This window comes from Diplotaxodon limnothrissa, linkage group LG14 (genome assembly GCF_057381915.1).
Source record: "Diplotaxodon limnothrissa isolate DT_005_m linkage group LG14, D_limnothrissa_male_GT1.1, whole genome shotgun sequence".
Classification (NCBI taxonomy): Eukaryota; Metazoa; Chordata; class Actinopteri; order Cichliformes; family Cichlidae; genus Diplotaxodon; species Diplotaxodon limnothrissa.
In genome coordinates this window covers 32,986,148-33,001,625 of record NC_140609.1, presented here as the reverse complement: position 1 = coordinate 33,001,625, position 15,478 = coordinate 32,986,148, and the positions used below count along the sequence as shown (strand labels likewise).

Below are 15,478 nucleotides of genomic sequence, written 5' to 3'. Positions count from 1 at the left end.
AAAAATGTGCTCTAGTTACATCCAGCACCAAATCGAAGGGCTATTTACAGCGGCAACAGCAAATTGCATAACAAGTGAAGATCTATAAAAGAGGTTCAATGGAAGAATAAAAACATCAGATTAGTTGATAGAGATCTGGTTCTATTTAACCCTGTAAAAATGCTGTTTTACGTCCAACATGTGTAAGATTTAAAGCAAACAGTCAACCAAAACATTACCACATATATTTATGCTAACTAAGAAATACAGCTTTAGTGGACTGTATTACTTAGAAAGATACAATAATCTATATCTGAGTTGTAGTTAAGAACAGAATAAGGCAATTAAAAAAGATATCTAAAGATGACAGCATTTAACCTTTAAGATTGTAGCCTCAATAGCAAAGAAACAGAAGAAGAAATCAAAATTATACATATAATGCATGTTAGATGTCTTCCAACTAAGTAAAGAAAATTCACTGTCTACAAAACACAGAGCTTTTCAGCAAATATAGTCCTTAACAAATTTATTTACCACCTGTCAAAATAACAAGAAAACCCAAATATTTAAAAAAAAAAAATCTGCCAAAATCTTGTTTATAGCTAAAACCTATATTGTTACTTAGACAAAAAAAGTCACATTTCAGTTCATGTGAATTCATGTTTTTATGCCCTCTGGTCTTCTCAGAAATCAATCAAGCACAACATTCAACCACTAAAACTTTTCTGTTAGTGGGTGTACCCCGCCTTTCTGCCTATGAAAGCTGGGATAGATTCCAGTGACCCTGTTAAGGATAAATGGAAGAGAATGGATGGAAGGACGGGATGCGGGAAAACAACTGTAATTTAGCGTCTTAATAAAAAGTTTTTAAAAGTTTGATTATTTTATCTGCTTTTCTGTAAAACAATCAATTTGAAAATTTGTGGCCAACAACAACAATTATAATTCAGCAAAATAAATATAATATAACAAAATAAAAATATAATTTTTAGTGAAAACTGATGCATAGTGATGGATTAACCATCACAGAAACATTTTGGAAATTACAGAAAATTTAGGACAGCTCTGGCTTAAACCACATTGCCAGGTTGTCTAATAAATTTGTTGCTCACTGTATGTGACCAGAGACCTGCTTATGTCTATGGAATACTGCAAATGTTCATGTTTTTCTTCATGTATCGCAACATTTCTTTACAAAAATCACAAATTAAGGCATCTTCATTTAATGTGGTTGAATATTTCATGAACTACACTTAGTTCAAAGCACACCTTTCTAAATGTGTTTCCTCTCTGCAAGTCCAAATGCAACACTAATCATTTCTAAATAACTGTGCGAAATCATCTGAACATACAAATATTCTGTTAGACTGTAAATCACCTTGTTATCACACATTTTAAAAAAGACATCCTCAGTCTAATGGAAGTTATTATTTACACATAAAACAGCTACTGGGTCTCAAAATTGTATTCTGATATCTACTGCAGCACAACCGGGACAAACATGTTCAAATAAAGAGTGAAACCCTAGACAGACTTCAGAGGAAAACAGTGAGTTAAAACTCATTTTCTCATTTCATCAATGAGAATTATTGAGGATGTATACATGTTTTACTCCCACAGAGCGCGAGCCATGCGAAACATTGATGTGGCAGCCTTAGTCAGCCTTGTGCCATGGCATTAAAATCACGACAAAACGGCAACAGTGAGAAAAAGTAACAAATAAGGAGGACTTACATCATTTGTGTTGACGTGCCATGCCATGTCTCCATAAGAAACAAGCTGTCCGTTAACATAGCATCTGATTTCACTGTTCCTCCAGCGGCTGTAGATGTGGACTATACTGATCATGTACCACTAAAGGTGAGAAAGAAATCAGATTGAGATTTTAAGAATACAGCATTATGTATTTAGGTCATTAATGTTTTAACTAAATGTATCATTTAGTTTATAAAACAACATCACAAATAATTTTAAATGAATCACAAAGTTCAAAAGAACAATGGAAATGAAGCTTGCTACACAATGTTCTCAGATTTACAAAGGAGGAGAGTAAATAATAGATCAGAGGACAGGCCAAAGGGACGCAAGACAGCTCATTTTTATCACACACAAAAGGAAGGTAAATACTGGAGAACTGCAGCCAAAGGGGTGAGAGGGTGCAACAATAAAAAAACAATTTAAAAATTAGCAAGAGGGAGAAAGTTGTTTCTTATTAACTATATGCTAAAAGAGGTAAACATTAATGGTCTGTTATTATATTATTTCACCGCCCATTTCACAAGGTGAAGCTGTTCAATTGCTTGTCAACACAAATCAGCCAGTCATATAGCAGCAACCACCTGAAGTTCAACCCGAGCATCGGAATGGAGACAAAAGTTAATTTAAATCACTTTAAACATGACGTGGTTGCTGGTGTCTGCTGATGTACTGGGATTTCATGACCATTACTAGGATGGTAATGGTTGGGGGTTTCTTTCCACTCTTTGGGTTCCTTAGTACCAACTGAGCATTCACTAAATGTTACACAATACATGATTAATGTTGCTGACCATGTCCATCTCTTTATGACCACAGTATACTCATCTTCTGATTGCTCATTCCAGCAGGATTACATGTTGTGTCACAAACCATCTAAAACTGGTGTCTTGAGCATGATGATGAGTTCACTGTACAAAAAATGACCTCTACAACCATCGCATTTCAATCCTTTGGGATGTGGTTGAACACAAGATTGCGGATGTACAACTGGATGAACAACTCTGCAGCAACTGTGTGAAGTTATCACGTCAACGTGTACCAGATTCCTGGGGGAATCATTCAAGCATCTTGTTGAACTGATGCCACAAAGACTTAATGCAGTTCTGAAGGAAAAAGTAGTCCCAGCCCTGCTAGCATTAGGTACTAGCAAGGCGAACCTAAAGAAGTGAACAGTGAGTGTATTTATATATTTGACCATATCAACTGTTCATCTGCTAAAAAAACAAAAACAAACAAACAGTAACTAAAACTTAATTCTTCTAAATTAATTCTCAATTCTTTATATAATAAGAAATAGGAAACTGTAAGCAATAGTAGCAGGAATTGGAAGCAGCAGTTGGAAATGTGGAAAGTGGGACAAAGGCACACCAGGCAGAAGCAAAACAATGTGGATTAAATGATATCAAGTAGAAAAATATATTTTTTCCACCTTTTATTAAGATATATTTTCGGTCTTTTTACTTTTTGTGCCTTTACTTGAGAGTAGGAACATGGCATGTAGCAAAGAGACAGTGACACTGCAGTCCAGGCAATATATGTGGCCTCTTAATTATGAGTTTTTAAAAATGTTAATTCGATGTTGCTTTTTATTAAAAATACTGCAGAACTCCTTTGAATTGGTGTCTGCACTGCTCTTGGACTTGCTCCCCCTGTCAAGCTGCTTGTGCCGATAACAATAAGACGCCCGATGCAGAACTGCATACCACTATAAAGCACTCAGGCTGCTCATAATATGAACATAGGGTAAGACTGAGACAATCAGTCACAGCAGCAGGAAACAGATTGCCCATCTCCTACAGTACGTGACTATGCCCACTTTTTATTAGTTTGACCCAGGAAGGGCAATGTGAGCAGTCTAATAGAATTACTGCTACTTCACACAAAGGTAAGGACACTTAAAGTAGGACTCCTGGTTATGGGGAAGAATGCAAGCTACCTGTACTTATCCACAGATGTCTGAACTCAAAATCAATTAAAAACTCAATTTACAACAAGTTGTCTTCTACGTTATTCCACAAAAACATACCTGCAGTGTGACACTTGGAATGAGACGAATAGTTGTTCCCAGGTCTTATGTGAAGCCTCTAATTGTTTGACACATGCTTAGAGACAGCTTTCATTCTCTGCAGGGATAGGTACGCTACACTGACACTTCATGCTAAATTAAGTTTCATATTCTCATCTACATTTACATCCAATTAGACCTGTTAAGACTGCTCAGGGGCTTTAAATACATTCACGTTTACATGGAAACATACACAGCATGACTTATGTGTAGTGATTTGGTGTAACAATAAGTTCAAGACATTAATATAGTATAGAGACAAAGGCAACAAGCACAATTGTCAATTTAAGAAAACGGAACAGGGAATTGCAATTGGGATCAAGAAACAGTTCAAGAGAATTTATTTTTTACCGCCAAGCTTATTAAATCCCCTAATCCACACTGGCATGTTTGTTTGTTTTTTCCTGACAGTACACTGAAAAATAATCATATCAAAAGGAAAGAGTTTCTGCACCCCTGAGCCCATGCAGCCCTTTATTTGTTATACTTTTAGATAATAAAAAAACTGCATTGATGCAGAAAAGCTCTTTGCACCTACTGTTTCCGCCACACAGAAGATACACTAGGAATCGATAGAGGGTGGCATGCTGGTGCAGTGGTTAGCACTGTCACCTCACAGCAAGAAGCTTCCTGGTTTGAACGCCAGCTGTGGTCGTTCTCCAGGAGTTTCCTACAGCTACACTGGTTTCCTCCCACAGTTCAAAGACATGCTTGTCAGCTTAATTGGTGATTCTAAATTGGCCATAGATGTGAGGTGGATAAAGCGCTTGAAGTGTGTAGAATAAAGTGTCGGACTTTGAATGACAATGAAGAACACAAAAAGTACTATATGAATACAAGTACACTGCATTACACTATAATCAAATCTATAAGAGGAAATACACTAAAAACAAGGAATATCATCAACAGACATCGTGTGTATGGACTGTTAGGGTTAGACTTACTTATTTTTACAGCTACTACACATTTTTCCAGTTTTCATCATGAAATATATAAATATTTTCATCACCACAGACCTTACTAGGAATAGATAGAGTCCATGGGTACAGATAATGTAACTGAAAGAAGTCTAAATAATGATATATGGTCTAGAACAGCGGTGTCCAAACCCAGGCCTAGAGGGCCGGTGTCCTGCAGGTTTTAGATGTGTCCTTGATCCATCACAGTTGATTTAAATGGCTAAATTACCTCCTCAACATGTCTTGAAGTTCTCCAGAGGCCTGGTAATAAACTAATCATTTGATTCAGGTGTGTTGACCCAGGGTAAGATCTAAAACCTGCAGGACACCGGCCCTTGAGTCCTGGAGTCGGCCAAGCCTGGTCTAGAAGGAGGAACAAACCAAAAGTGCTCTTACCTTCCTGGGCTGAAAATCATACTTCACACAATGCTGAAACCCTTTTCCTTTGGACTTGAGAGATGTGATGATCAAGCAGTTACCAACAAAATGTGCAGAGTAGCCGATGCCCTTGCTGGTGCGAAAGCTGCAGAAAGAGATATTCACACAGTAAATCATGAGCTGGCAAACTTGACAGGGTAACCCAAATGTACTTAGCCACAAACAGAAAAAATATATATTTTTAAAGCAACAAAAGCAGAACTTTTTGACTAGCAAATTATGCAGTCCAATTTCTTTATTTTTTCATCCTTTCAACTTCATTCGTATGTTTCCTCCTTAAGGCACCAAACAAAGAAAAAGAAATTAAGAAAACGGTGGCTTTGCACTGCATAATAAGTTTGTGGTCACGCTATTTTAAATACCTTGCACTGTGCGGCCAGAAAGCAATTTACAAAAGTAACTGACAAATAACTCATAAGAGAATTGTGATATTATACCTCAAGAATCACAAGAGCAAAGTAGCTGTAGTTATTTGTTCAGCTATATAGTGAATGGATTTAAACAAACAGAAAAGCGAGACTATGCTTTGACAACGCTCTCAATGGCAAATCGCTCCACTCTGATGTTCCTGCCTTCCTGGTAAAAGATATATTACAGAAGCACTGAGGAAATTCAACTTGTAAACAATAAGAACCGACCCTATACAGCCCACACTATGTACACGCACAAACAACCTTGCAATAGAACAATAGTTCTCCACTCGTAGCCTGCTTGGAATGAACATCTTTTTCATTGCTGACACGCAATACACTTTCACAATCCTCAGGTCTATATTAGTCTTCCATCTACAAAGACCCACTCCACCACACCACCATCTAAGACAAACAGACCTCTTTGTCAAGGCAGATAAAGAGGATACAGGCCTGTGCAACGCAGGGCTGGATGCAGAGCTAGAGAAATATATGACCCACACACGGATACCGCTGAGGCAGCCAAGACACAGTGGACACACTCCTTTCTAAAGATACAATTCTTTTTGTTGTCTACATGCCCTACCAGTGAGCTGTGAGGCATTCAGAGCAAAGCATAAACAGGATTAGTTTGGCATATCTCACCTTTTTGTGGGACTGTACCAGTGCTGAATACAAACATGATTGGACGAATGCAAACATCACAGCTTAGCCATTTTTTTTTCTTTTTGATGTTGTACATCTGACAAACACAGAACAAGTCTCTCCAAGGTGAACAGACTCTTTCATTCACACTGAACTACCTATTGGGCAATTAGTCTTCTCTCTGACTTTTCATCTTTATTATTAGCTCGCTCTCCTACTACAATTCTTTTATATGTCGCTTTTGTATTTTTCTCCTAGAGTTCCTCTAATAAACAGAGCAGCCAAACATCACTGCACGTCTAGGTTATTGACTTTAGCACTAATTACTCACAAGCTCCTTCCTGGAAGGGCTGCTACGTGAGCCTTATGTGGCAGATATTCAAAACTAAATTAATACCTCCATAGCGTGTACTGAGGACATTGGAAAAAGGAGTAAAAGCATAAGTTAGTGTGTACTCACCAGTAGAGATATGGTTTGTCCTTGTCCACGTTGATGTTATTTAAGGGATCCATTCTGAACCAGGTATTAAATGTAAACCCATTTTGATAAGGCCACTTAGCAATAGGAGGTAAAGCAATTGCCTAAAACAAAAAACAAACAGAAAAGATAGCAAAGGACAAATTCATGCACCATCAGAGATAGCTCCTTAAAATTATGTTCCCCTACTGCTATCGCTGAGTTACATGACAGGGTAAGCTAAATTATACAGACTAGTATGCACCTAAGCTTTATTCTTGTTTGCTTTGAAGGAAATAGGGGCAGTATATAAATTGAAGATAAATACTGGACTGGCTGCATAAAGTTTAACCAACTTTTGCAGCTTCCCTGCAATGCACAGGTCCTGCTCTACTATACAAATGTTATTTTAGTCCATTGTTAGATGGCATAGTGACATCATAATATATAATATACAGTATATCTGAATATTCAGATTTTTTGGCTATACATTTGATGTTACTGTTGTGAAGTTAAAATGACACAATGACTCATAAGATGTTACCGATTCATAAATGCTACATATGGGTCATTTTAGTCCATTGGTAGGTGGTTGCTGGACACTATGATAGCATTATAATATCTGATTTGTATAAGACGCTTCAGGGGCCTTAGATGTACCTCTTTGTGCCAGTTTTGGCTGCTGAACGAGTTCTTGTGTAGGAGGAGTTCACACACAGAGAGACTGGTGTATTATAGCAGGATAATATGCTACTATACTATACCATATGAATTAAAATTAAACATAAATATATAAGTCAGTAATGTAAATGGGCAGGGATAGCTCAGTAGGTAAAGTGGTCGCCCCATGATCGGAAGGTCGGCGGTTCGAATCCACTTAACGGCTACCCTGAGGTACCCCTGAGCAAGGTACCGTCCCTACACACTGCTCCCCGGGCGCCTGCTTAGTGGGCTGCCCACTGCTTCACTGAGTGAATGGGTCAAATGCAGAGAAAAACAAGTAATTTCCCCATGGGGATCAATAAAGTATCCATTATTATTATTATTATTATTATTAAATTAAAATGTTCATAATTTCACCTACAAAAAAATACAAAAAGAATATCCCTGAATCCATACTTTCATTCCATTTTTGAGACTAACATAAAGGAAAGTCTTTATTTTAATTATCCAAATATGTACCTCCACTTAAATATTGATGTTTAATAATTGCTCTGGAACTGTCGTCCATAGCGTTAGGTGTTGACATAATTCTCATGCAGACTACATTATCAGCGCATGTGTTCAGCCTCTTTGACATAAATCTGCTTGAGTTCCACTTTGAGTGAATTTGCAATTAATCTCAAAGACTTTCGGGAGTTTAGTTTAAAATAACTTTTAAACCATCAGTTTAAAAAAAACAAACATTTAATGACATCACTGTGACACCTCATTTACTTGCTTTAATCAGCATCCTGCAATATGTTGATTAAAAATCCAGCAAACCAGAAAAAAACATCAACAAGGCTTTTGATCTTGCAAAGCCTTAATGAGGAAAAGGCACAGTATGGTATATTCCACATTATAGAAAGTGTATTGCCCACTATGCAGACCAAAAAGTACCTGAGATGCAGTTTGTGTATGTGGATACACCTCCCCTTATTCCCCCTTTCTTAACAGAACCCTTTGTTACCTGTGTAATCTTTGATTTTAAGGTTCATTTGCATCTTTTTATTGCATTTTCACACTGTGCATGCAAAAAAGTTCATGCTTGCAATGCATGTATGAAAACTGCTTCATGGCAGAATGTACAATCTGAAAGCTTACTGCTGCGCTGCGACCAGGAAAGTTGAAGAAGGCATCCGGACCGTGTCTCTGAGGCATCTGATTGAGCACCGACAACATTTTGACTGCATGCTTCGGCTGCACAGGTGGCAAAGATAAAAAGGGTATAGATAAGACAGCAAGGCTTTCTCTGTGGCTGGCTGGACAGCAGACATTCAATAGCTTTTCAGTTACTTCATCCAATCATTCGACAGTAAGTCAATTACAAAACAAGCCACAGACCGATCAGTGTTGATGGGTTTCTTGAGGCGACTCCAGTGACAGTGTCAAACAATCACACACATGTACAGCTCGTCCTGGTATTACTCACCCAGAGGCCTCCTTCTCCTCGCAACATGCTGAAGAGCATTTTTAGTTCCCTCACTGTGATGTTGTAGCTGGCCAGTACTCCCAACATATCCACTAGCAAATCTTTAAAGACAAAGATAACATAAACACATCACATGCAGCTGCACTTTGCTGATATTATAATTCATCCACGCTGGAGGTTTTCCTGGAGTTTCTCATGGGGAAAAGTATTCATATGACTGAACATCTGAGATAATGGAAACAGTTTTACTTTAGATTACAGTTCATTGTCCGTGAAATTCTTATATTTAACACAGAAAAGCCGAAATTGCATGGAGAATGACTTGGAACACTGCAGCGAAAATGCATTTTAATTTCATCATCTGAAGCATAATTTAGAAGTAAGATGGGGTACGGGTGTAATTTGCACAGCCCAGCATGTCAGTGACAATGACTTCAGTACACAAAACCGCAGTGACAAAAAACTCATCTCTAAAATTAATCTTCAAAGACTGAGGGGTTCTGAGCTCAGTTGTTTCTACATCCTTGTGTGTCTATTTCTACCTGAAGGTGTTATCAAAAAGATATAATATAATCCTGGTACCACATTTTAATTACGTCTGTATTTTATTCGAAGCTCTGCAACAAAAAAAACCCAAAACTTTAGTTTCTAACCAATACATGTAAAATATTGCAGGATAAGTAAACAGTAAAATACAGTAGTTTATATTTAATATTAAGTGCTTTTGTGAAACGAGAATACATGTGCGTGAATGCAATGGAGTGAACAGTAGTGAAGGCAGATGAGTTTAAATACCAGGGATCAAACATCCAAAGCAATGGACAGTACACAAGAGAGGTGGAAAAAGAGAGTGCAGGTACAGTGAAGTGGGCAAAGATGAGTTTCAGGGGTTAGTTGTGACAGAAGTATAGCAGCGAGAATGAAAAAGGAGGTTTATAAGACTATAGCGAGATCTGTTATGAGGTATGGTTTGGAGGCGGTGGCATTGACAAAAAGATTGGGAAAGAAGGTGGAAGCAGCTAAGACTTTCAGTGTGAATGACCAGGAGAGACATTCCCTCTTTTATACTATGTAAGATAAAGTATATTAGGAGGAGACAAAGTTAGAGAAGTAAGGCTAATGTGGTTTGGACATGTGAAGAAAAGGGACAAAGGATGTTGAATATGGAGCTCCCAGAGAGTAGGCAAAGAGGAAGATCACAGGCAAGATGATTCATGGATGTAGTGAAAGAGGACATGCAAACGGGGATAGGGTGAGATGGAGGCAGATGATCAACTGTGGCGACCCAGTTCAAGGCTATTGTGACTTTTCCCAAAAACTGATGTGTCAAAAGAATTGTGTGGATTTGCTAAATTACTGAACAAAATCTAATCCCCATACACACTTAATTTCCTTCATATTTTCAATGAGAATCATCAAGTACACTGTTGTCTTCACTACTTGGTTTTGAAGAAATTTGTTGATGTTTTTATATTTTTTAATCATGTTACTATAGAACTGTTTTGGATAAAATTTAGGGCTAAGTCGCCTTTTTTTTTTTTTTACGAAAACCTTCAGCAAAAAGTACAGAGAAATTGTCTTTTTGACTGAAGCTAAATCCTAACAGGCATTCTTATGTACTTTCTAGATATAAACATCATATTCATTACCATCAATTCATCTGAAAAAAACAACAACAAAGAAAACCCCAAAGAAAACACACATACTACGTCTACTACAGGCAAAAAATGAAGACAGAATCATATCGTTATCGTACCTGCAATCATGTCATCCACTGAGCTCATTTTCAGCAACACCTGCTGGATAAGGCCCACTTCAGTGCCCGTTTGCAGATTTCGAACACTTTTTCGAAGGACCGCGGTAAACATGCTCCAGATTTCAGCCTGGCAGGTGATGTCACAGTGCTCCAGCAGCTCCACCAGGCAGCTGATGCTTTCCGCATCTTGGATAATGAAGTTGGTCTCCAGATCAAACTCACCACCCACCAACTGCAAAATAAGGTGAGACAGAAGGAAAATGTGTGAAGAGATTGAATTTTTATGCCTTTCACATTCTGCTTAAGATGTAGTTTATTCTATGTTAATGTAATGGTCCAGCAAGTAGCAACCTTTATTAAATTTATACACTGGACACTACTGTTTGACCCAGCTTTCAACCCTCCCCCCCCCCCACACACACCTTTTTTTTTTTTCCCCTAGGGGGGACATTAACTAATAGGATCCTTTCATAAATGTTACACTTCACTACACTGATGGTTAGGGCTAGAACTGGAAAGAGAAAGTGAAAATCTTTTTCCTTCTACAAGATTTCGATCAGAATTTAAGCACCCATGAAAATAGAGCTGGCATACAACAAAATAAAAGGAGAAGGCAGATGGAGCCACTATAACTATACTGCTCCATTTAAAACACAATTGATAATCACTATTAAGAAAGTAGAAAAGTGCAATCGATAATGCAGTTCTTCGAGACCAAAAAGCATGAAATTAGCCCTTTAAAAAAGGGCATGGTATTTATGGAGTGTGTTGTCAACAACCTGCTGGTGGGCATCAAAGCAAGCAGGTGGAAAATGGACCTAGATACCCAATGCACATTACTGTGACTGACAGGTAATAGCTAGGTGAGAGCAAAAGCTGCCTAAAGTAGCAGAGAAAGACTAGTCCATGGAGGTATAAATAAGGCCTCACCTCAATCATCATCATCAGATCTTGGCACAATTACATTACAATGATGTGCGCTTCAGGGCTGCTAGGACTTCAAGTTCTGAATGACAGTCTTTGCTCCGAGTGCAGATAAAATAAAATATAGAAAAACCCTGCACAATAATGTACATATTCTCTCTGGGTAAAATACACATTGATGTGCATACAAAAAGTAAACTGTTCACAAACACAATTTCATCAGACACAGTCTGGCTGAGGTTTGAGGCTAAAAGTTATCGTTATTGGCCCACTTTGAGTTATTTGTATTGCAACAAGAGTTCACACAATAGCTTTACACACAACACAACAAGAGCATCCACAGTTATTAAAAAAATAATTGCAGGAAATGGAAAAATTCATAATGGGAACATTCATATGTAATGCTATTTGGTATTATGTACATAAAAGGGACTCAATATATAAGTCCTCCTATCAAGCATCATCAAACAATGACCTGAGAGCAATGTTAACTTTCCTACAGAGCAGATGGTTCAGGCAGTCTTTTATGTCAATAGACTTCCTAAGGAAACGTTTGCTATAAATGACCAAAAGCTTACCCATGACATCTTATTGGTCTACTGGTTGAGCTTTGTTGCCATCTCCCCACATTTAACAGCTGTTGCACATGTGGAGATCATAGAACTATAAATGGTAGAATAATTCTTAACATTAAAAAAATGAAATAAAAAGCACTTGTCAACATATTTAGAAAACCATTCTCAAACCAGACCTCTTCATCGGTCGATCAGTCTTCTTGACAAAAAACAGAGACATCGATCAGTGAGATGCTAACAATTGCAGGTATTCACAGCTTGAAAACACAGGTGGCGGTGGTGGTGGTGGTGGTGGGGGGGGGGGGGGGGGGGGGCACAGACGATTCTATAAACTCTATAAACCCAAACAAGCTGTAACACGTCTGTGTAAGTCTAGATCCAGGTTAACTGGTTTTGGACATTAACAGACTGATGGAAAGCTTAGGTCACCATTTCATAGAAGTGATTTTTCTAAATGATGCTCAGTTGGTACACCATTACACCAGCAAAATCATTATAGATCCATGCTTTCATGTTGTTAATGCCCAATTCTGACCATACCATCCAAGAAAGCAAAGACCTATCAGACCAAGCCACGTATTTCCAGTCTTCTATTGCTCAGTTTTGGTGACCTTGTGCAAACTGTAGCCTCAGTTTCCTGTTGTTAGCTGACAGCAGTGGCACATGGTGCAGCCTTCTGCTTCAAGGCTTTAGTGCATTCAGAGATGCTCTTCTGCATAACTTGTTTGTAACCAGGGGTTATTTGAGTGATTGCTCCTAACAGCTCGAAGCAGTTTGAAAGATGGTTCAGGGGAAAGTTCTTCTCTATTCTGATGGACAATGTGAACTTTGACACATTATTTTGACTATGTTTTCATGCCTAAATGCATTGATTTGCTACCATGTGATTGGCTGGTTAGATACGTTTTGTTCAGGTTAATTAAATAGGTGTACCTAATGAAGTGGTGAGTGTAATAATACAAAGAAAAAAAATTGGCATTATGCTTAATCATATATGATGTCAACAGATATTGTATTGAGAAAATTTAACAGTTCAGTCTATGCAGCACCTGCCATGTTCCCTTCTTTTATGAACTGTGACTGTGTCTTTACAGCATGAGGTTTACCCAAGATCACAATGCATTTATGTGATTTTTAATGTGTGGTTGTTTGAGGCATAAAGAATAACAATATATCAAAAGATTGATGATGAAAGCAACTTCCTGCAATTCAAATGCTGTCAAAGGTTGTCAGTAAATTATTATCAGACAAAAGACTCCTTTTTTAGTCGCTATGATGTTCGTCATCCACGAGCATATGCAATAAGAGGGAAAAAAGCCATAAAATCTAGACTAAACCTCATAATTCTTAAGTGCAATTGCCATTAATCACACTATTCACAGGCATGTCACAATCCCGAGAAGTGAAGTAATTGCAGGTTTGGTTCCTCAGAATAATTTTCACCCATTATCTTACAAGAGGCACATAAAGACATTGAATCACTGATTACACACTTAACAGGTGGACAGCACAGCGTATCTCAGCCATATAAAAATTCAATTCAACATCAATGCACAGTTTTAACACTGCTTAGCTTCAGATGCAAACCCCATAATCAGTGTAAATGACCAAGCTTAGAAGGAAATGCTGCAGAAAACATAAAATTGCAACAAACTGTTGCTAAAAAGCAAAACCAAACTAGTATTACTATTCCACATAAAACAAGCAGTTACATCAAGTGAGTAAGGAAAATGTCCTGCTTGCAAACACGGCAAGATGCACACAACACAGCTGAAGTGAAAAACAGGGAAAACAAAGGGAGTACAGACAGCAAAGATTTGTGGTAAATTACAGCAAGTCATCCTCTACAGTTGTGTTTGATATGTCCCTATTCAGCTTCTGAAAAGGTCAGGTGATTCTTTGTTGGAGACTTGACATGGGTGGACAGCAAAATTACTGGTTTGTACTGAGATGATGCTTTTGGTGTTTGCTCCTAAGACCAATTGTAGTTTCCACTGTCATTCAAAGGCTTGCTATCATGGAAAAACCGACTATAACTGGCCCCTAAAAAATGTATTTCCTTAGGCTTAGATGGTGTAAAAGAACTTCTGGGTCTGGCTGTGATGATGGAAAACCTGCCAAAAGAGCTCTACACTACATTAATTAGACCTTCTTGGAAGAGTAGCTAGATAGATCCCGCTCCTATATTTTATGGTTATCTTAGCCTCCCTGGAGTTTTCTTAATGATAGCAAAATTGACAGCAGGAGCAGAAAATATTCTCCTCGGAACACCAGCCTGAACACCATGGGGGTAATAAACAGGAAACAAACTGCAGTTGCTCGTCACCTGGTTAGCAGAGAAGATGATGGTCCCAGCATAACCAGTAGTAGTGAGGCAACCATAAACAAAGATAAAAGCCGAAACATCTTTCAAGAAAGATGACCTCAAAGGAAGGATTCACCTTTCAGCATGACAATGACCTTTCGGCACATAGCAAAGACAGTGCTGCAGATGCTACGTGATATGTGTCTTAATGCCCAGTGATCAAGACACCAGCTATGGTCTGGAGGTGAATTTGCTTGAAAATCTTTGGAAAGGCCTGAAGGTTGTTTTCTCCAATAAATCCATCCGGTCTGTCAGGGGTTGTCACAAAAGACTAACACAAACGAGACAAAAAGTGTGATAGACGGAAGAGCATGTTGTGCTCATAAGTCAAGAAAAAGTGTCTTAAGTAATTAAGGCACTTCAAGGCATGTCCACTACACCGATGAATGAAAGAAAATGTCATGTCTAAAGTTTCCTATAGAGTGAAATGAAAGCATAACACTTCTAATAGCTCCTTCCAATGATCACTGTTAAGTCTCTAATGCTGTCCAATACCATCTAAAATGATAGCTAATGCAATCTATAATACTGTGTGCACTGCTTAAAGACCTGAAGAGGCAAAAATAATGAGATAATTGATGTAGGTAGGATTATTAAGACAGATACCAATATAATACTTGGTGATTTAAAAATCCTTTTTCTCCCCCAGACAAACAGGATACACAGATTTTCCTAACATGTGTAGGTCTTTATGAGTCCTTACTAAGATGTGGCATTGCAGTTTAAAAATAATCATGTTTTACTGTTGCAACCAGTTGTGTTCTAGTTTTTCACTCTGTTTGAGTCTGTTCTGCGTCAAATCTGTTACATGCAATCTGTTTCTGATAATACAGCGACCCTAACTTTATTAATTTGTCACAAATTACATACCCGTTGCAATCAACATAGAGAGAATTTCACATTTAACTATTTCACTAGCTGGGTCCCCGTCCTCATTTTAGGTTTGACAGCATTTTAATAGGTAAAAGTGAATGCTTTGACATGAATTGAGCTGTGGTTTGGGAAAGGCCTCG

General features: G+C 38.0%; 1 protein-coding gene across 3 annotated transcripts in view; it reads right to left on the bottom strand.

Annotated features, from left to right (window-relative positions):
• Positions 1-15,478, bottom strand: part of nbeab (neurobeachin b) — a 206,989-nt gene that overhangs the window by 145,865 nt on the left and 45,646 nt on the right. For all 3 annotated transcript variants that reach the window (XM_085371743.1, XM_085371742.1, XM_085371744.1), the window contains exons 2-7: positions 10,602-10,833; positions 8,846-8,946; positions 8,518-8,613; positions 6,715-6,836; positions 5,158-5,284; positions 1,714-1,833 (exon numbers count right to left, since the gene is read on the bottom strand). In XM_085371743.1, the coding sequence (XP_085227869.1) occupies positions 1,714-1,833; positions 5,158-5,284; positions 6,715-6,836; positions 8,518-8,613; positions 8,846-8,946; positions 10,602-10,833 (798 nt within the window). The remainder of the gene's footprint in view (positions 1-1,713; positions 1,834-5,157; positions 5,285-6,714; positions 6,837-8,517; positions 8,614-8,845; positions 8,947-10,601; positions 10,834-15,478) is intronic.